The sequence below is a fragment of the Nannobrachium achirus genome, assembly GCF_963921795.1.
Source record: "Nannobrachium achirus genome assembly, chromosome: 7".
Lineage (NCBI taxonomy): Eukaryota > Metazoa > Chordata > Actinopteri > Myctophiformes > Myctophidae > Nannobrachium > Nannobrachium achirus.
In genome coordinates this window covers 35,802,441-35,821,810 of record NC_137816.1, presented here as the reverse complement: position 1 = coordinate 35,821,810, position 19,370 = coordinate 35,802,441, and the positions used below count along the sequence as shown (strand labels likewise).

Sequence of the window (19,370 nt, the reverse complement as noted above, 5' to 3'; positions counted from 1 at the left end):
GATGAACTGGGGGGGGGGTCGTCACAGTGTAACCACAACAATAAACTATAGATACACCATGGCATGACCAATCACAGAACCCACAGAAATGCTTTTTAGCAGTAAACAGTGTATTGTGGAATAATTGTCCCTTCAATGCCAGTGCAACTAGTGCTAATGCAACTGTAAATAAACATGAATATTTATACATAAATGTGGTTGGGTGCAGCTTGCCTTAATATTCAAGACTTGCCTGGAGGATTTGGTGAAACGATGTAGCAGGGAAACAGGCACAATAACAAGTAAAGTGAATAACAGAACAGAAGACAGCTTGTCACCAAGAAATAGCTAGGCCTATTGACTTGTAAAGTGCCAAAACAAAGTCTTGTGAAAGCAAATGTTATGGCCCTGCTGTATTCACTGATTTGGCTGATATGTTTGGTATCTAAGCCAGTGGTTGGTGCATGGAAATAGTTTGAGAATGAACGTGACTTCTATATAACAGGTAGTAGGCCTACACAATGTAATATTAGCCACACTTGATGTTGGCAATCTGCCATTTGACTGTAGGCTATGCATTACTGGCAGATGGAGGAACTGACTCAACATTACAAATCAATCTGATGGTGGTGGTGTCACATAACAAACACAGTACCATCACTTCTTTGTAAAACGGCCCTCCTCTTCCTTCCACACACTATTGTGAAATAATGTTGGCAATCTAAGGGAGGTCATGGAACCGAGTACAAAGTTAATGACAGAGTCAACAAAATTACCAGGACAAGTAAGAAGCCATAGCCTGCCTTGAGCAGATTAAGAGAGAAGGATTGGTGAAGCAAGGTAAACTATATTCTTTCCTTTTTTTCACCATTTAATCATTTAATTTAACCTGCTACCTTTATCCCATGTCATTCAAATTCAGATGGATCCTTAGATTTTTAGAATGGGGGTCATAGGGTCAAAAAGCCAATTAAATTTGCATTCCAAAGAGACAACCCTACTGCCTGATGATTACATTTTGCAGATGGCCTGCTCAACAGCAGACCCACAAAGCCTTGGAAAACTGATAGCCCAAAATGTTGCAAATGGATTAAAAAGAAACAACACCTAGGCCTACTGTACAACAATTCATGAAATCAAAAATATATGTAAAAACAGCAGAATTATTGATGACAAAATGGTATCACCAACATGTTATCAACATTGGCTTATAGTTTTATATTGTCTTATCTCGAGTTGTAGACCTATATTTATGTCTATAACCTCTTATTTATTTTTCCAATTTCGAGTAACTGTAACTGCTGGTCCCGTTTGTAATTTGTCATGTTTATATTTTGTATAAAAAATAAAAAAAAATACATTTGTATTTTGTAAAAAAAATAAAAAAATATATATACCGGTATATATGTGTGTGTGTGTGTGTGTGTGTGTGTGTGTGTGTGTGTGTGTGTGTGTGTGTGTGTGTGTGTGTGTGTGTGTAAAATGTACGACTGACTTCCTGATAAGTATTCGGAAGTTCGGGGTCAAGATAACGAGATTTGATCATTACAATAAATTATGATAGCAGGTGATTTACTGTTGTGAAAGTGACAGTATCGGTAGAGAAGTGACGCGCAGGCTGCACATAGAGGAGGCTGTGCCTGATACTGAATTTCCACTCCGTCGTACCCTGTCCGCGGTGTCGCGCACCCGAAGATAGCCGGTGTACAAAAGCTCAGAGCTTGTGGTGTGTATCGCATTGGTTCTCATTGTGGGGTTTGATTGATTGAAGACTTTATTAGAAGTTTGCATAGGAAAAGGTACAGTTTCATGGCGGTACAGTTCACTGGTACAAGGTCTACTAAAAGGAGATCCATGAAAAGACTAAGCTTATTTCCACTGGAAACCATTGAAGTATCTCATATAACATTGAATGGTCCGGGGTCTTTCTTTTCAAATGGGGGTCCACAGGCTAATAATAAGTGTCAATTTGGGGGTCCTTCCTTGACATGAGAAAGTTTGAGAACCACTGATGTATACAATTTGTTTTCTTATTCAACAGTAGTATTTTGCCAGTAAAAGACAAAGGCCCAGGGCTTGTGTATCGGTTGGAAGTGACGCAGGGTGTGAGTCAGTGTCCCCCTCCCCCACACAGATAAAAAGCCGGTGACGTAGTCCTTCAGTCAGCATTCTTTTCTTCTCTCCACCGGCGTTAGCTGCTAGCTAGCTCTGCTCTCTGTCAGCACAGGGAACAACGTTAGCAACGCTAGCTCTGCTCTCATCCTGATAACCACCGTCTAACCTCACCTCTTTTTTTCTATTCTTATTTATTTCCTTTTTTGGGTGCCAGACAATAGCTACACTGACGTTCCTTCAGTGAAGGTAATGATCGTTTTAATTACTATCTTGGGAAGTGTTTGTTGTACTTCCTCCAGGATTTGGAGGATGGATGCTAACAAGCTAGCTGGTTGTTAAAAAAGAAAACTGGGCCAGAGATTTTTTCCCCCGGTTAGCGCAATTGGTTCAGTTTTTAGCACGACAAAGACACAAAAAACGCGATGTATTTCGTGAGATGGAAGTCCCAGTTCGGCAAATAAGACCTAAATGGCTGAGCTGAACGAGGATATATTGGTGTTATTGGACGTTTATTGTGGTTTATACAGAACAATTAGCTAGGGAGTGTCGCAACCGGTCGCAACGCTAGCTAAACGCACGACGTCTTTTCCCCCTTTCTCCTTGCTCTGCTGTGAACGGTTTGTGGAATTTGTAGATGTATTTGTTGACGACGAAAATGCCCCTGGACGGGCCAATTGCTAAATGCCACTAATACTGTATTTTACGGTCGGTTCACTGGGGGAGCCTCTGCGTTTAACTCTGATTAACGGCCCTTATGTGAGGAGTTATGTGACCATATAGTAGTTAGCATAGAGCTAGCCCCATTGCTAGATCGACCGGAAGATGTCGACGATAAAGGAAACCACCTGCGTTTTTATCACTCCATAGATCACAGGAAAAGTGATGTCAGAGATCCTCATATGAGACGATTTTTACAGCTCTACCCACCGTTTGGCATGCACTAGGATACGGACGTTAATTTAACTGAATTTCCGACCCATAAGGGTCCATTTGGTTCCTAACTATCATTTAGCTGGGGACCCCCCCTTGAACTCCCTCAAGGACTCCTGGGGGTCCCCGGACCACACTTTCAGAACCAATGCAATAGATGGACCATGATGTCTACTAGCGACAGTTCGCTTCCGCATGCTACAATCCGTGAGTTTCATGTTCGCTTGCCCCCCCTCCCTCCGACGTAGAACTACAATAAAGATGGCGGTGCATTGTGCTTAATTTACAGTAGATGCAGTATATGTCTGATGTCCTACCCGACACCAAGGCCAAAATATTTCAACTAGGAAGAGTAGGGTTGGGTGGAAAACGGCTTCAGATCTGCTAGTAGTTATTGTTTTATACCCTGCAGATTGGTTAAGGGTTTAGTCATTAAAATAAGTCTCGGGTTGTAGCCTGAATAATGTATTGCAGTTGTGTTTTCTGGAGTGTCTAAATGTCTGTTCCCATGAATGTGTTTTTTTTAAAGCAGGTTTGTATTCTGTGAATCGCAGACAGACAAATTGGAAAGATCTGTGATAATTTAATTTACATTTTCATTGTCTCTCTTTCTTCTCTCTCTCTCCATTTAGATCGCTTTTTTCCCGCCCCATCCCTTTTACATTATTCTTTTCAGATATTCTTTGTCAAGCCGCCAAAGTGGAGAGTGCGATCGCAGAAGGGGGTGCTTCTCGTTTAAGGTATCTAGCACGTTATAATTAGGTTGAAGAAAACGCATGTACACACTCAACATGCATTTTAATTATATTGGATTCTTTTGGCCCATTTTTACAGTTGATGATATCATGTTTAAAGTTTAACATCTCAAGCACCTTCTTTCCCTTCTGTATCAGTGCTTCTGTGGGGGGAGGAGGAGGTCGGGGTGCATCTCAGCACTTTCCCAAGACTGTCGGCAACAGGTACTTTTTCTCAAAGATTTTCATGTTAAGGACCCCCAAATACATTTTTATTAGGCTGCAGACCCCATCTGAAAAATTTTGAGAAGTTCTAAATATTCCAACATTTTCACAAATTGATTTTTCAGCACAAGATAAAATGTTTGTTCAACCAATTATAAATTATTCTGAAATGTTTAACCGAATTGTTCAAAAATATCCTACATGCGTCCGTGACACATTGTCAGCTTGTGGTCCTACATATGACTTAACATGTTCGTGTTTTGTTTTCATAAAGCAGTATTTGTAGGTTTCTCCCCTGTTCTAGCCCATGTTGAATTTTGATTTGCCTAGACGTCGGTAGGTGCAGATCTCTGAACGTTTGGCTACACAAGACTAGTTGGATTGCAATAAAATAGGTTTTATTAACCAACATTTGAGATGGTTTAATCTAGTATAAAACATATTACGCTGTTGTACATTTTACATTTTAGTGTTGAGGACTATGAAGCTCTGATTGGGCTGAAACCTTGCCCAGGTTGGAGTCATACATGGCCAACTGACTTCATAGATGACTGTCACAGGCTGGCCACGTGTCCGAGATATCCGCATGATTCGATATTTTATTTTATTTATTCTCCACCCATAAACAGGACTGGTCAGCAAGGCTTGTATGCAGTAACGGAGCCAGGATTGTCAATTTGGATGGGCAAACCAAAGTGGTGGGTGGTCCAAATCAGGCAAAGGCCAAAGTAATGGGCCAAAGTAATTTTGGCTGGGCCGTTAAAAGTTTGCACTTCCCATGTCGTTAACTCACTGTAGGAATGATGTCTGTGGTATAGGTATGTTCTTACCAGTCATTCAGGGTGGGTCAGTTGTCCGGGGGTGGGGTACCCGTGCCCATTAGGCCCACCCACAACACCATGCCTGCTTGTAGCATAAAGTCAATAAGGCCATTTTGTTCTTTTATCATTCTTGTAAGTGCAAAATGGCTGCTATGTGGTATCTAAAGATGAAAAGGGAAGAATTTGTTGACATAAATAAGCTAATTCTCTGAATGATTAGAGTACAAAAATAATATTGTCAATGTCAGAAAGCAAGAATTGTGTTTTTGGAGCGGTGAAAGCGCTCCCAATAGACAGGTATGTCCGTGGGTATGTCCGTGGGTGGGTGGGTGGGTGGGTGGCTGGCTGGCTGGCTGGCCGTGTCCGTAGCCTGGCAATACCTTGAGTGGCCACACACAACACACTAGTTAAAGGAGGGGCGCTGTTTTGTGCAGGCCAGGCACACTCACCACTCACTCACAGGCACAGTTTACAGTTTACAGTTTAGGCATTTAGCAACACACACAGGGTATAGCTGCTCAGATTCACCGCTCCACTTCGAACCGAGGTTTGATTTTTATATGTATGTGTTGTGAGAATTCCCAACACGTTGTTTCCATCATCTGAATCACAAACTTTAATAACAGTCATATTTGTTTCTGTATTGCAGCGAGCTCCTGGGGAAAACCCCAGGACCTGGCGAGAAGCAGAAATGGGTACCTTCTCGAAGCACTAGACGAGAGGTCAGCTCCTCCAATGAAAAAGAACTACATGATGCAATCTTCAGAAAAGTGAGAGGGTATGTTTCCAAACATCTAAAATATACTGAATCACTGAACCACAAAAAGCTACTTTTCCGCTGCATACTACTGGCTTGACTCTACTCACTTTACATTGTTTTATTGACAAATCTTGTTTTACAAGACTTGTCAATGTAGGCCCGGCACTTTAGCTCTAATGTAGCCTGACATCGTGCCACAGGCTGGAGTCCGAATCCTGATGGCCTTTGCTGCGTGGCCTTTGCTTTTGTCTCTCCCCATCTAACTTATTAACTATTGTTAATGTAGCCAGGAAGTAAAATTCTTGGGCAAGAAATGGGCCATGCAGTGGCTTTCTTTTTACATTTGCAGCACCTAGTTTAAAAATCTGTCTGAAGCTTGTAGCAGAGTCTGTAACAGTCAAGCTACAGTAGTGACGATTCTCTTACCAATCAGTAGTACGTTTTTCAGTAGTACGTTTTTTACATCCTTTTGGTATCGCCTCTATTTTCTATGAAAATGTTATGTTTTATTTGACTTTTTGAACAATGTAGCTTTATCTTTTTCTCCTTTAGCATACTTAATAAGCTGACCCCTGAGAAGTTTGACAAGCTATGCCTTGAGCTCCTGAATGTGGGTGTAGATGCAAAACTGGTCTTAAAAGGAGTCATCTTGCTGGTAAGTATAATGGCTACAATAGCTCAGTAGGGTTGGGTCAATTTAAGTCCTGTCAAATCATGAGTTGACCAGTTTAATTGTGTGCAAACCACCTGTACCAACAGATGTACATATGTGCCACATTTTAGTTGGTGAATGATTCTAGGCCCACACGTTCAGGATCTGGCCCCAAATAGTAGGGTTGGACGATATCCAATATCATTAATTGCTGTTAGGGTTGATAACAGATGTGATCTCATTCTGACTGTATTTAAAAAGTATAACTTTGTCCATTCTGAAAGACGTATAAACAAACACTGAATTTTAAAAAGAAATGCCTCTTTATACCAAAACTGGGGATGCTCTGTTTTTGAAACGGAATGAATGTAGTACTTTTATTTAAAAATGTTCTAACTTGTTGAACATTTGTAAGCTTTCCCAGAAAACGCTGATAATCTGAAGCCTTCATCACAAAGCCTTTTAATAAAACATCTGCAAAAACATCATAACATCGGCCCATAATGATATGATGGCCGATTAATTTCCCATCCCTACTCGGGTTGCAACGGTATGAGATTTTTAACACCGAAAATATTGTCCTTGTCAACACCGCGGTTATCGGTAACACAGTGTCAACCACCATTGTGTGTCTTGTGAGCACTCAGTAGCAGCCAATGCTACCTCAAGCTACAACAACCATCCGACCATATTAAAAATTCAGCTTTGTAAAAAAGCAACAACACTGTTGCAGTGTTACAACAGCCCTGCGTTTTCTTGTTTGGCTAATCGTTTTTTTCCCAGCTACTGCGCGCTGTGACATTATAAAGCCACAACTAGTCTCCTGGAACGTGCCCTGCGAGTGGGGACGTGACATGATGCAGTCTGATGGGCTGTGCCTCGCCCCGTGGATGATCCGTTGATTTTGAATCTGTTCTCGACACTGCCACACAAGGAACAGCTCCCGGCCTCTCGCGATTGAGAACCGAACCCCATCGCTCATTTAAAAGAGCTGTTCAAAAGAGTGGAATCGTTGGCGAACGTCACATTTGTGCTCGCTCACCGGTAACACAGAGTACCGTTGCAACCTTAATCCCTACCAAATTGTGCTGATATAGATCAATGTCAAATGAATACAGGACTTGGTCAAAACCAGACTGTGCTCCTTATATTATGCTCCACTCTGGAGCAGCTGGGTCATGTGCGTGCATGCCAGTGGTTTAAAACAGAAGACATTTTATTAATGGTATGAGCAGTTATGTGTTTTGAGCCAAGCTCTGACATATACTCATGTGTTACTGTTTCTCCATATGTGTCCCAATCTCCCCAGGAGCCAGTCATTGCAATTTTTTTCATTTTCATTTTTTCATTTCATTTGAAAGCTGGGGATCATAGCTACAAAATGATATATTGGTTGTGGAGATTGACCCAACAGTTTTGAAGATATGGCTTATAGAATGATGCCATGCTGAAATAGGACTTTTGAGATATTCAAGTTTTAAATAAATTTCTAACCTGCAATGACCTGACTCCGCCACATGGGGAGCAATCTTCAATTCAATCTTCAATTCAAAGAAGCTTTATTGGCATGAGAACACAAACGTTTACACAGTGGTGGAAAAAGTACCAACATTTTATAATAAAGTAAAGTATCAATTCTGCAATGTAGAATCACTCTGTTACAAGTAAAAGTCCAGAATAAAAAATGTACTTGAGTAAAAGTACAAAGGTATTGGTATCCAAATGTACTTAAAGTACCAAAAGTAAAAGTACAAAATGTTTGAAAATAGCAGATCTACAAGCTCACAACGCGTCGCACCGCAATGCGTTGTGAGCTTGTAGATCGTCTATTTTCAAATAGCCTTGGTATAACATAGGGCTAAAGTGGTTTATGTATGTTTTAAACTTTAGTTATTGCTCTCTAAAAAGATAATGCCACAACAGCATCTCAAGCATTATTGGGCTAAATGTAAAGACGCTACAGTGCGCCAACCGTGAAGCAGTTTAACCAATTTGCTACATACGTCTACACAAACGGTCAGATTACAAAGATAAATTGCTTAGTGAAGGCTCACAGATGTCACCATAGGGTACGCTCCAGCAGAATGTCCCGTAATGATCGTATTATTTAATGAGGAGCATTTTAATCCGATCGGTCGTCGTTTCCTTAAAAAGGTATTAATGTATCTAAGTGCAGTACACCTCGCAACCGATGGGGTCGCATGGCTGAAAAACAACAGAAAATGGCATCTGATCGGATTAAAATGCAGTTTATTAAACAATACGAAAGATACGGGTAATTCTGCTTGAGCGTACCATACTGTGACATCTGTGAGACTTCAGTAAGCACGTTATCTTTGAAATATGAAGGTTTTTGTAGACGTACGTAGCAAATAGGATTAACTGCTCAACACGAGGTTGAAGTGAATGTATTACGTGTGCAACAGGGCTAACTGTGCTAAATGTAGCATAATCAGTGTTTGTGTAACTTCAGACAGAAGGATTATTTGACCTGATAATAAAACACAATCTACAGGCTTAACCGCCTCGCGTTGTGAGCTTGTAGAAGAGAGCAACAATAGAGTTGGGTCACGTTTTATTTGTTTATAGCCTGCAGCTAGCGCTGCAGCTAGCGCTAGCTAACGCTAGCTAGCGTTAGCCGTTAGCCACTCATAGCCAGTCAACCAGAATAGTCTACTCTAAAGTCAACTTTCCGACGGCGAGTGAACGATTGCATTCCATCCATGTTTTCTTGGCTGTCAATTTATTGTCCAAAAAAACAAACACCCTGAACGTTAGAATTAGATAGTTTAGGACGACACTGATCTATTCAATGCTAAGCTAACTCAGTGACAAAGGAAGCTTCCGCACCGGAGCTTCACAGAAGACAAACGCATACGTCACAGACGCCTCCAGGCAGGAAGGGATCATTTCACCAGCGTAGAAGAAGAAACAGCGGAAGAACGGCGGAAGAATAATAAATAATAATACACAAAATCATACATTACGTGGTTAATAATTGTTCATTTGGAACACACGTGGCATTAAATTAATGGGATAAATACTGTGGGTTGCCTCGCTAAGTAATGGAGTCCCGATATTACCGCATTTGGCTACAAACGGCTAACAAAGGCTGGCTAGTTAGCATTTTAGCTAATATAAACTGGGAGGACTAACAGAATTATGTACCGATCTCTCACATTAATTAAAAAAAGTCTTATTTACATGCAGAGTTAAGCTCTGGCGTTTAAGTGAAATGTAGCCTAGATATTATGAGATGCTGTTGTGGCATTAAAAAAAAAAGAGCAAAAAAAAAAAAAAAAATCATTTTGGCTACAGGGAATAATGACAGTCCCCGAGATGACTAGCTGCTGGGGGTGCTGGGACACATATGTGCAGCAGTTAACTCATTCTCTACCGTTTCAAAATGGCTGCCAAGTACCAGTCTGCCAAAAATGTAATTTTTAGTGCACGGAATCATGCACGCCCATGCCTAGATCATGCACCATGTGTATGTGCACGCAGTTCACAGCTTTCAAACAAAAAAATCTGATTGGAAATCCGTTCAGGCATTCATGAGATGGAAGCCATTATGTTTTCTTCAAATGTAAACAAGCATGGCTGCAATGTTTGAAAGATGTGGTTGGTATGGGGGTTAAACATACAATTTCGCGATTGCAATCATGCTTACTACATTTTTGGAGGTCCAAAAAATATTTAAAAAAAAAACATAAAAAAAAAGAAATCAAAATGGCTGCCAACTCGGAAAACTCGGCCCTGGCGGCCTCAAACAACGGTAATAACTCGGGGAAACTCGGAAGGGGGCAGTTAAAATGTTATTTAATAAACGGGTGTTTCGTGCGAAACACGTTTTATCGCAAAAAATATCTAAAAAAAATTACTTTTTATAAAAAAGTTGATAAAAGTTGATCGGCAGGGAACCCCCCTAGTTAAATTGTTGATCAGGCAGTTGACCGGCAGAGAATAAGTTAAGTTGTGTTTCCCCCCCCCCTCCTTTTTTCAGATTGTTGACAAAGCCCTTGAAGAGCCCAAGTATAGTTCACTATACGCTCAGCTATGTCTGCGCTTGGCAGAGGAGGCACCAAACTTTGATGGCCCATCACCAGAAATTCAAGGACCACAACCACCACAAAAGCAGAGTACTGTAAGTATTGCATTTGTTGCAAAAATATGGTCTCATCATAAGCATGTGTAGACTTTCTTGAAACTGTACTCTTCTTGAAACTGTACTCTTGTTTTCAGACATTCAGGAGACTTCTGATTTCCAAGCTTCAAGATGAATTTGAGAACCGCGCCAAAAATGTTGAAAGTGAGTAAATGGGATGTATCTGTTAGGTGCCGTACAGACATTTGCGTGAAACATCTTCTCCGTATCGCCTGAGAATGGCCACTGGGGGCGCCGTACTAATGCATTGTCAATGGGAGGTTGTTTGGTTTTTTGTCGTTGCCGTGTCTCAAGCTCAACCGCAGCCTGTCTTTTGGCCAAGAGACACGGCAACGACAAAACACCAAACAACCTTCCATTGACAATGCATTAGTACGGCGCCCCCAGTGGCCATTCTCAGGCGATACGGAGAAGATGTTTCACGCAAATGTCTGTACAGCGCCTTAGTGTTTCAGAAGCCATGACTTGTTCCTTGGGTTAAACTTGTCATGTCTTTCCAGTCTATGAAAAACATGATCGCCCTCTCACCAATGAGGAAGAGGAGCAGCGCACTATTGCCAAGGCCAAGATGCTGGGCAACATCAAATTCATTGGGGAACTTGGGAAGAACGATCTTATCCATGAATCTATCCTTCATAAGTGCATCAAAACAGTAAGTTAAGAGCACTTGACATTTTTAGGTTGGAAGTTGTTGTTTTAATATGCCTTAAAACTAATGCATTTGTTATTACAGCTTTTGGAAAAGAAGAAGAGAACCCAACTTAAGGATATGGGGGAGGATTTGGAATGCCTCTGTCAGATAATGAGAACAGTGGGGCCTAGGCTTGATCATGAAAAGGCTAAGGTAATCATTTAAAATGCATAGTTTGAATAAAGGTGTAAATCTTGGAAATTCCTGTTTCTTACACATGAATCCTTTCTCTTTCCAGTCTTTAATGAATCAGTACTTTGGCCGCATGCGATCCTTAATGAACAACAAGGACTTGCCTGCAAGGATCCGTTTCTTGCTGCAGGATACCTTCGAGTTGCGAGAGAACAATTGGGTGCCTCGCAAAGCTTTTATTGACAATGGACCAAAGACGATTAACCAGATTCGTCAAGAGGCAGTAAAGGTTTGTTTGCATAAATAATATGTGATTTAGATTTAGATGACTCCACAAAGAGTTGTCTTATTGGTCAGAATTTGCTGCCTGGGCGTTTTCCATCATTGTGCCTGAGTAAACTTAAAATGTCCAGGGCACCCTATTGTGCAAAGATTTTAAAAGTGTACTCAGCTCAGCAAAGATGGAAAATAACCCTCACACATTTTCTGCTAAAGGGAGACTTTCAGGGTTGCAAGTTAAATGCTGACAATAAACATCAAATTTGAGAGGAAAATGGCACATGTTTAAACAATCGTTTTTGTCCAATAAAGAACTTGTGGATGGATGATAAACCAAAGTGCCATAAGAAATGCGCAAGATATGCCTTTATAGATGCTGAAATGCAAGATATTTTTGCTGTCTTGAGTGTTCATCCAGATAACACAAATTGCAAGCACACTTAAAGAAATTTCCCCCAAAATACAAATTGTGCACTATAGAAACCCTGAAGAGCCTTCCTTACATTGACATTACGGTCTAGTAATTTCTTACATCATCAAATGCATTTTTTTGTGTCAAATGATTTAGATGTAAAATTATCTGATATAGCTTAAACACTGGTTTTGTTTGAAAAGTCCATTATCTGTGGTATTTCTGAATGGATGCAAACTTGTACTTTGCAGGATTTGGGTGTTTTTATTCCACCAATGGCCCAGGTTAACGAATGGATGCAAATGGCGCAAATGGCCCAGGGTCTTTCTGAATGGATGCAAAATTGTACTTTGCAGGATTTGGGTGTTTTTATTCCACCAATGGCCCAGGGAATGAGAACTGACTTCTTTATGGAAAACTCCTTCCTACAACAACGTTTCAAACTTGACAGGGAAACTCTTGGCGGGTTGGCTGATATGTTTGGACAAATGCCTGGTAAGATGACAAGGTGGCAACAGAAAATGTACCATAATTGGGCTTTTGTTCAAAATATTTCTACTTTTCACACAAGAACTAATCTTATAGAATCTTTTTCTTGTAAAAAGTGATTCAACTTCCCCCTAATTTTCTTTGCTCCATAGGATGTGGCATTGGCACAGGTCCAGGAGTGATTCAGGACCGCTACTCCCCCACCATGGGACGTCATCGCATTAACCCACTCTTCAATGGCCACAGTGGACACGCTGCCCCTGCCCCCCAGTCTCAGTTTGACGGCAAATCCTTCATGAAATCAAATCAAGTAAATACCGCTTTAAGAAAAGTTTCATCATTTGGTAATGATAAGAATACAAAACGACTGTTTAACACTAATGTTTCAAAATGTGTTCCAAAGGGACAGAGTCTGCCGTTCTTCAACCAGAACCAGAATCACGTAATGCAACAACAGGCTCAAAACAAGGATATGGCTCCACGGTTCATCAAGAAAGGACTCAACGTTGATGAGGTACGGCACCTTTGCTGGTAACGGATTAAATCACAATGTGATTGTGTAATATATCTTAAAGTCGTTTTTTTCCCCCCCCCCCACTGGTGTGGAAAAAAAAGTCTGACGTCCCTATTTTTGGAATGTCTTGAAGCTTGAAGATATATTTTTTTAATGTGTTGAGCTTATAGATTTTTATTATTTTTTTCTCAAATGGGGAGTACGTCTAAACATTTGTGTACATGCTGTAAGCCCTGCATTGTAGGCCAGATTTAATCAGTAGTTGAATGACACCTGTAACATTCATTCTACTTGCTTATACTTCTACACACCTGAACAATCAAAAGCTTATTTATGTACTTGCTTATCCTTCTAGATAAGTCTGAGACCGGCCACATTCCTTATGAATAAAAACCAAGTGCCAAAGTTGCAGCCACAGATACCAACCATGATTCCTCCAAGTGCTCAACCTCAACGCACACAAACTCCTCCACTGGGACAGGTACAGACTGGGAAAACGCAACCCTTTAATCCATATGATATAAATTCATCCTTCTCTAAAACAAACTCATTTTGCTCCTTTTTGGCAGCCTCCACAGCTGGGTCTGAAAACCAACCCTCCTCCCATTCAGGAAAAACCAAAGACCAACAAAAAACCTCCACCCACAAAGGAAGAGTTGATTAAAATGACTGTAAGTTCTTCAGATTCAGTCATACTGACCTGCATTCAGCATGTCTTTTATTTAATGCAGAAAAGGTATTTTATATGTGGTATTCTTCTTTTAGGAGACAATAGTGACCGATTACCTTAACAGCAAGAACATCGAAGAAGCTGTCAATGGAGTGAGGGACATGAGAGCTCCCAAACACTTTTTGCCTGAGATGTTGAGCAAGATTGTGATCTGCTCTCTTGATCGCTCTGATGAAGACAAGGAGGATGCCAGCACTTTGATCAATGCTCTGCGTACTGAGGGTCTTGTCTCTGGTGAAAACTTCATGCAGGTAATCCTTGGAGTTGAGCAGTTTCTTAACCTGCAATCACTATAAGAGTATTTTATTTGGTGTGTTGCAGATTTTGATAGTGTGCACTGCAATCAGTATGTGTGTAAACTAATTATCGTCACAGGCTCTGCAACTACTAACACACCTTTTTATTGCTTGCTTTTTTATCTTCTTGATAGGCATTTCTGAGTGTTCTTGACCAGTGTCCGAAGATCGAGGTGGATATCCCACTGGTGAAGTCCTACTTGGCTCAGTTTGCAGCAAGGGCGATCATTGCAGAGCTGGTGAGCATTGCGGAGCTGGCCCATCCCCTGGAGAATGGCACCCACTTCCCTCTGTTCCTGCTCTGCCTTCAGCAAACGGCCAAACTTAAGGACCGTGAGTGGCTGACTGATCTGTTCCAGCAAAGCAAGGTCAACATGCAGAAGATGCTGCCTGGTATGTCTAAACCGTCTAAATCACTACAGTGTGATTCAATTAACATAGAGATTCTCAACATTTGGGACCTGATTTAATAAAGTTGTCTATATTTGGATCCCTGTACTTGGACAAATCTGACGAGGGATGTGAAACATTAACATACAGTACATGCTACTGTTGAAATGAGCTGTAACTTGTCAATTGTCAGAGTTTAATGTATAAACTTTGGTAATGCTTGGCACAAGCTGGTATAATACTGTCATTCATAACTGATCATATCTTATATCCTCTAGAAATTGACCAAAATAAGGACAGGATGCTGGAGATCTTGGAGGGCAAAGGATTGAGCTTTCTGTTCCCTCTGATGAAACTGGAGAAGGAGCTGCTGAAACAGATTCAAACTGACCCCTCTCCCCAGTCCATCTACAAGTGGATCAAAGACAACATCTCTCCTAAACTTCACACTGACAAAGGCTTTGTCAACATCCTTGTGACCAGGTAGAACAAATGTGCTCTCTGCCAAACTCCATCTGCCTTGTACTTTAACCATGCCGTATTGGGGATTCTATCGATACATTTTTGTTAAATCAAACAGCATTATATATATACACACAACAAATCTATGGAAGAAATTCGAATAGATTTTTAATCAACCAAATCAAAGTTGTATTTTATACTTTTGTGCAGTATGCTGAATGCATGTAAATGGTTGCTCTACAAGCTCAATGTGGTGCGTTGTGAGCTTGTATAGTCTTTATAGGCTTTTTTCTCTCTTTCAAATCAAGTGTTGCACCCCAAACCATAATGAGTTATTCTGTTCTTGAACCAACCACCGTAGTTCTGTTGTTCAGACTCATTGATTACACTCTCTTCATCAGCTTCCTGCAGTACATTGCATATGAGATAGATGCTAACGAGGAAGCGGACCAGCTTGCAGCCCCCACCAAGGAACAACTTGATCAAGAGAAGCTGCTGCTGTTGGCTTTCAAACCAGTCATGCAGAAGTTCCTGCACGATCATACTGACCTGCAAGTCAGTGCCCTCTATGCCCTGCAGGTCCACTGCAATGCTAGCGCTTTCCCTAAAGGTATGTGCCAGCTTGGAGGCTAATTATTCCTATAGCTGGGTGGACATAAGTTATTTGTTCACGCTGTGTTCTTTGTGTGCATTGGACTTTCAACAATACCATGTAGACTGTTCAAGGATCTTGCACAATGCTTTTATTGCTACCGTCTCTCCCTCCAGGCATGTTACTGCGCTACTTTGTGAACCTTTATGATATGGAAATAATTGAAGAAGAAGCCTTCCTCGCATGGAAAGAAGATATTACCCAAGAGTTTCCTGGAAAGGGAAAAGCATTATTTCAGGTATGTTTTATTTGCATTCCTTGTGAGTTGATTTAAATGTTTGCTAGCAGGTACAAATCAATTCTATTAGGCTTGTTGCATGCATTTTTTTTCCTATGCTCCCCCAATCCATTGAACTACATGTTGAGGCAATTATGTTCTCTTGTGCTGCAGGTGAACCAGTGGCTCACCTGGCTGGAGACAGCTGAAGAAGAAGAGTCGGAAGATGAAGCCGATTGAGGAACCAGCCAAAGCCTTATGGTGTGAAGCTGAGATTTAATAACAGCTTTTTTTTCTCCTTGTGCCCCATTCCACCTTAAGCCTGATTTATACTTTGTCATACAACTGTGGTGTGTCAAAAAATGGCAGATCTACTAGCTTGCTATGCGTCAGATCTGCGACATGTAGATCAGCTATTTTTAGACGACTGATGATGGAGCATAAATTATGCATAACCTTCCCCATATATAGATGTGTAATCTAACAACTGTTACGGTTTATTTTGCCATGTTAAGCCAATACATCTTTTTTCTCTTCTGTCGCCCTCCTTGCTCTGCTCTAGCTCACGGTGTTAAAGTAAAGATCGTTATACACATACAGTAGTAGCAGTTTGAAATCTTAACCTTTTTGTACCACTACAAATGTATTGCAAAGGGCCTGTCCCTGCTACTTTACCTTGTATTTGTGTTAACTGATTAGAAGTGTTGCTGAGATGCACTTTTGCTCACCATACTTGAGTCGTTGCAATAGTCTTATACATTCATCCATGGATATTTGCTCTTGCAAATAATCCTAAAGTAATCATGCTGACAATAATTTTAATGGCTAGTTGTTTCTACCTCCTCGTTAATGGGCATCACGTGCTTGAAGTTCAATTCTGTCAGCCTATTTCAAAAGAAAATGCCTAGAGTCTGGACTCATGCATGTCTTTATCAATAGCCTGGTTAACTTGCATAATTTACCCTGATTGTAGGAACATAAATTCAGTCCTTAAGTGCTTGTAGGACATGTGCTGGAAGAGATGAAATGAAAGTATGCGGCCTTGTTAATTTATCAACCCCATGTTGGTCTGTACCTCCGCTTGTATGTTAAACTTTGATACTTGAATTCCTCATTGGCAACATGTTCGCAATTAGCCATGGTTTTGTCTGTTTCTTTTTAACAATTTCCAGCTCATACTATTAAGCATAAGTTAATTGATATGGACTGAATTTGATTTTGATACTTATATTTCCACCTGTGGAAATTTTAAGCCAATTTGCCATATTTGTCTAATCTAGATATTTATTGTTTTTAATTATAAACATCAAATTATCAAACTGTACAATGAAACTTTATATTTAAGTGTTACTGTAAGTGCTAAGAAATGTAAGTGTACCACTATGGCCCAATTTCAATAAAGATAACAGACAACTGAGTTGGTCTATTTTTTTTTTTATTATCATCTCAATGCAGCAATCAAAGGCAGACAATGTGCTGACAAAGTTGTTTAATATTCTAAGCATATTTGTGTGGACTGGGGCAAATACTGGAGAATGCAGCCTGGGTGGCTGGGCTAGCTGTCACTTTCTGTTAATCCAGCCTGTAGTCGTGTCACAGGTTCTAGTCCCGATCACGACGACACTTGTGACTTGCTGCGTTTCACCTGACCCCTCAATCTCCCCATGTTCTTGTCTGTCTAGTAGTCTACATCTATATAGGCCCCACAAATACTGGAGAAATGCAATTGGGTAATGTCTAATGTGATTACTTGCTTCTAGTAACTTGCATGTCAAGTGCAGTGACGCAAATAATAGAATAGTGTGTTCCAAATGGTTTACTTTATAGGGTGTGCCAAATGTAGTTCTAAGAGCGGCCATTTCTTGGGTAAACACAGCCTTACACAGGTGTTCTGATTAGACTATCGCATTAGTTCTATGCAATCAAACAATTGAAACACCTGTGTTTTGACCCAAGAAATGGCCGCTAAGGACTACAATGACGTAGCCGCTGGCACACACTATTGGTATGGTTTGTGGCTTTGTGCACATTTTCTGTCCATGAGGTAATTGTTTACAGAAACTGATAAGCTGTCAGACAATGTATCTCAAAAGGTAGTTACTGCACTGGCTTTGTAGGGCAGTGTCACTTTCTGATGTTATGGCATCGAGATTCGTATAATCAAGGCTAATTTGTATTTCATACAAAATACTTGATCTAAACTAAATGCACCAAATTTGCTTTCTACGTGTATCCATGAAAGTCAGTGGATATGTATTTGATCTCAGATTAGGGGATCTTTTTATATTAACCCCTTCATGCTCAAAACACAATCCCATATAATGCAATTATCAATGCATCAAGGCTAATTTGGTAAATTTGAGGCTGTTTCATACAAAATATTTGATCTAAATGCACCAAATTTGCTTTCTACATTGTTTATCTATGAAGGTGGAAATGTATTTGATCTCAGATTAGGGGATCTTTTTAAATTAACATGCTCAAAACACAATCTCATATAATGCAATAATCAATACAAATGCATCATGCATTTGCTTTCTACAATGTTTAGTTTTAAATGCTAACGAAGTGCATACAACATCTCCTTTCCTATGAATTAACTATTTCATGCCTATTGTGAGCATTCTACACCAAAACATCAACAGAACATTTTGCATGGCAAACCATGTACTTGCAGTTGCACTTTTTGGAGTTACAGGTTTTCACTCTTGCAGCCACACTTTATAATTTCCCAAATGTCATCTGGGACAAATGTAATCTTCAGGTAGATTGGTATGGCTCAGTGGCCTGATGAATCTGTCTTTTTCCATCCAAAATACTCTGGGTCCCATGCTAGAACAAATACTTTATTTTAAGAAAATACCAGTAGATGGTGCTACAGTGCTCCCTATGATGCCGATTTTTTAAACAACTTTCTGCACAGTTTACTCTATTGCCTATTTATGGACTAGTTGAGACACACACACACACCACTTTATTGTTGAATATTCATTTGTAACTCATTAGCCCATGGTACATTTGTATAATTTTGCACACACAAAAAAAGAACAAAATATTGTGGCACCAATTAACTTTCAGCAGAATGAAACTTTCTATAAAAACACCAAATCACAGGGTGTTTAAATATCTAATCCAGTTTCAACATCTACTACAATATAGAGTATATTTGGATATACTCTATATTGTCCACGGACCACAGTTATATGCCATTTCATGAATGCCAAGTGCCAACATTCATCAGTTAAAATCAAATCAAAACTTGAACTTGACAAGACTTGATGTAATCCAATTGATCAGGTTAAGAGATAATATTTGTCTGTATTTCGAATTGGAGGATATGTCTGTCCACAAGAAAGTACCAGATTGTATAAACCACTGTTTCTCAAACATTCACATTTCAAGGTCTCCCCTTAACTCTGACAGTGTACAAATGGAACCAAATGGACCCGTAACGGGTTAATTTGGTTCCATTGTAACACTGTCAGAGTTACAGACTTGTATGGGCCTATTTAGACCCCCATAAAGGAATCCACAGAGTCTCTGGAATCCACTTTGAGAACCACTGGTATGAACTGTGGTGTGGAGTTATGGTTAGGAAATAAATAAAACTTTCTCCATTTGACTGATTAATAGAAGCGTTAAATTATATATTATCCAAAGTGCTTCACAATTTGCATTACATTCCCACACTGACAGTGGAGGAACATTGTTTCCTATAGATACAA

The 19,370-nt window shown here is 40.2% G+C and overlaps 1 protein-coding gene across 3 annotated transcripts; it reads left to right on the top strand.

Moving 5' to 3' along the window:
- The first annotated feature begins 806 nt into the window (after positions 1-806).
- Positions 807-17,062, top strand: eif4g2a (eukaryotic translation initiation factor 4, gamma 2a). Of its 3 annotated transcripts, none has more exons than XM_080729789.1 (22): positions 807-819; positions 3,657-3,764; positions 3,918-3,983; positions 4,613-4,681; positions 5,454-5,582; positions 6,117-6,219; positions 10,220-10,360; positions 10,459-10,525; positions 10,882-11,033; positions 11,115-11,225; positions 11,311-11,493; positions 12,147-12,390; positions 12,537-12,694; positions 12,788-12,898; positions 13,254-13,379; positions 13,468-13,569; positions 13,664-13,879; positions 14,059-14,317; positions 14,593-14,797; positions 15,178-15,386; positions 15,545-15,666; positions 15,820-17,062. In XM_080729789.1, exons 4-22 carry the CDS (start codon positions 4,665-4,667, stop codon positions 15,883-15,885), a joined length of 2,721 nt encoding a protein of 906 aa, XP_080585915.1. In that variant the 5' UTR covers positions 807-819; positions 3,657-3,764; positions 3,918-3,983; positions 4,613-4,664; the 3' UTR covers positions 15,886-17,062. The 3 variants fall into 3 exon arrangements, with proteins under 3 accessions (XP_080585915.1, XP_080585914.1, XP_080585913.1); XM_080729788.1 differs by lacking the exon at positions 807-819 and adding an exon at positions 2,169-2,340 and having other exon boundaries at positions 12,252-12,390; XM_080729787.1 differs by lacking the exon at positions 807-819 and adding an exon at positions 2,169-2,340.
- The last annotated feature ends 2,308 nt before the right edge of the window (positions 17,063-19,370 follow it).

Excerpts from the sequence above, each read along its gene's own strand:
- eif4g2a (XM_080729789.1), top strand. Across the intron at positions 5,583-6,116 it reads ATCTTCAGAAAAGTGAGAGG|CATACTTAATAAGCTGACCC; the intron begins GTATGTTTCCAA and ends TTTCTCCTTTAG. Across the intron at positions 12,695-12,787 it reads CCTTCATGAAATCAAATCAA|GGACAGAGTCTGCCGTTCTT; the intron begins GTAAATACCGCT and ends TGTGTTCCAAAG.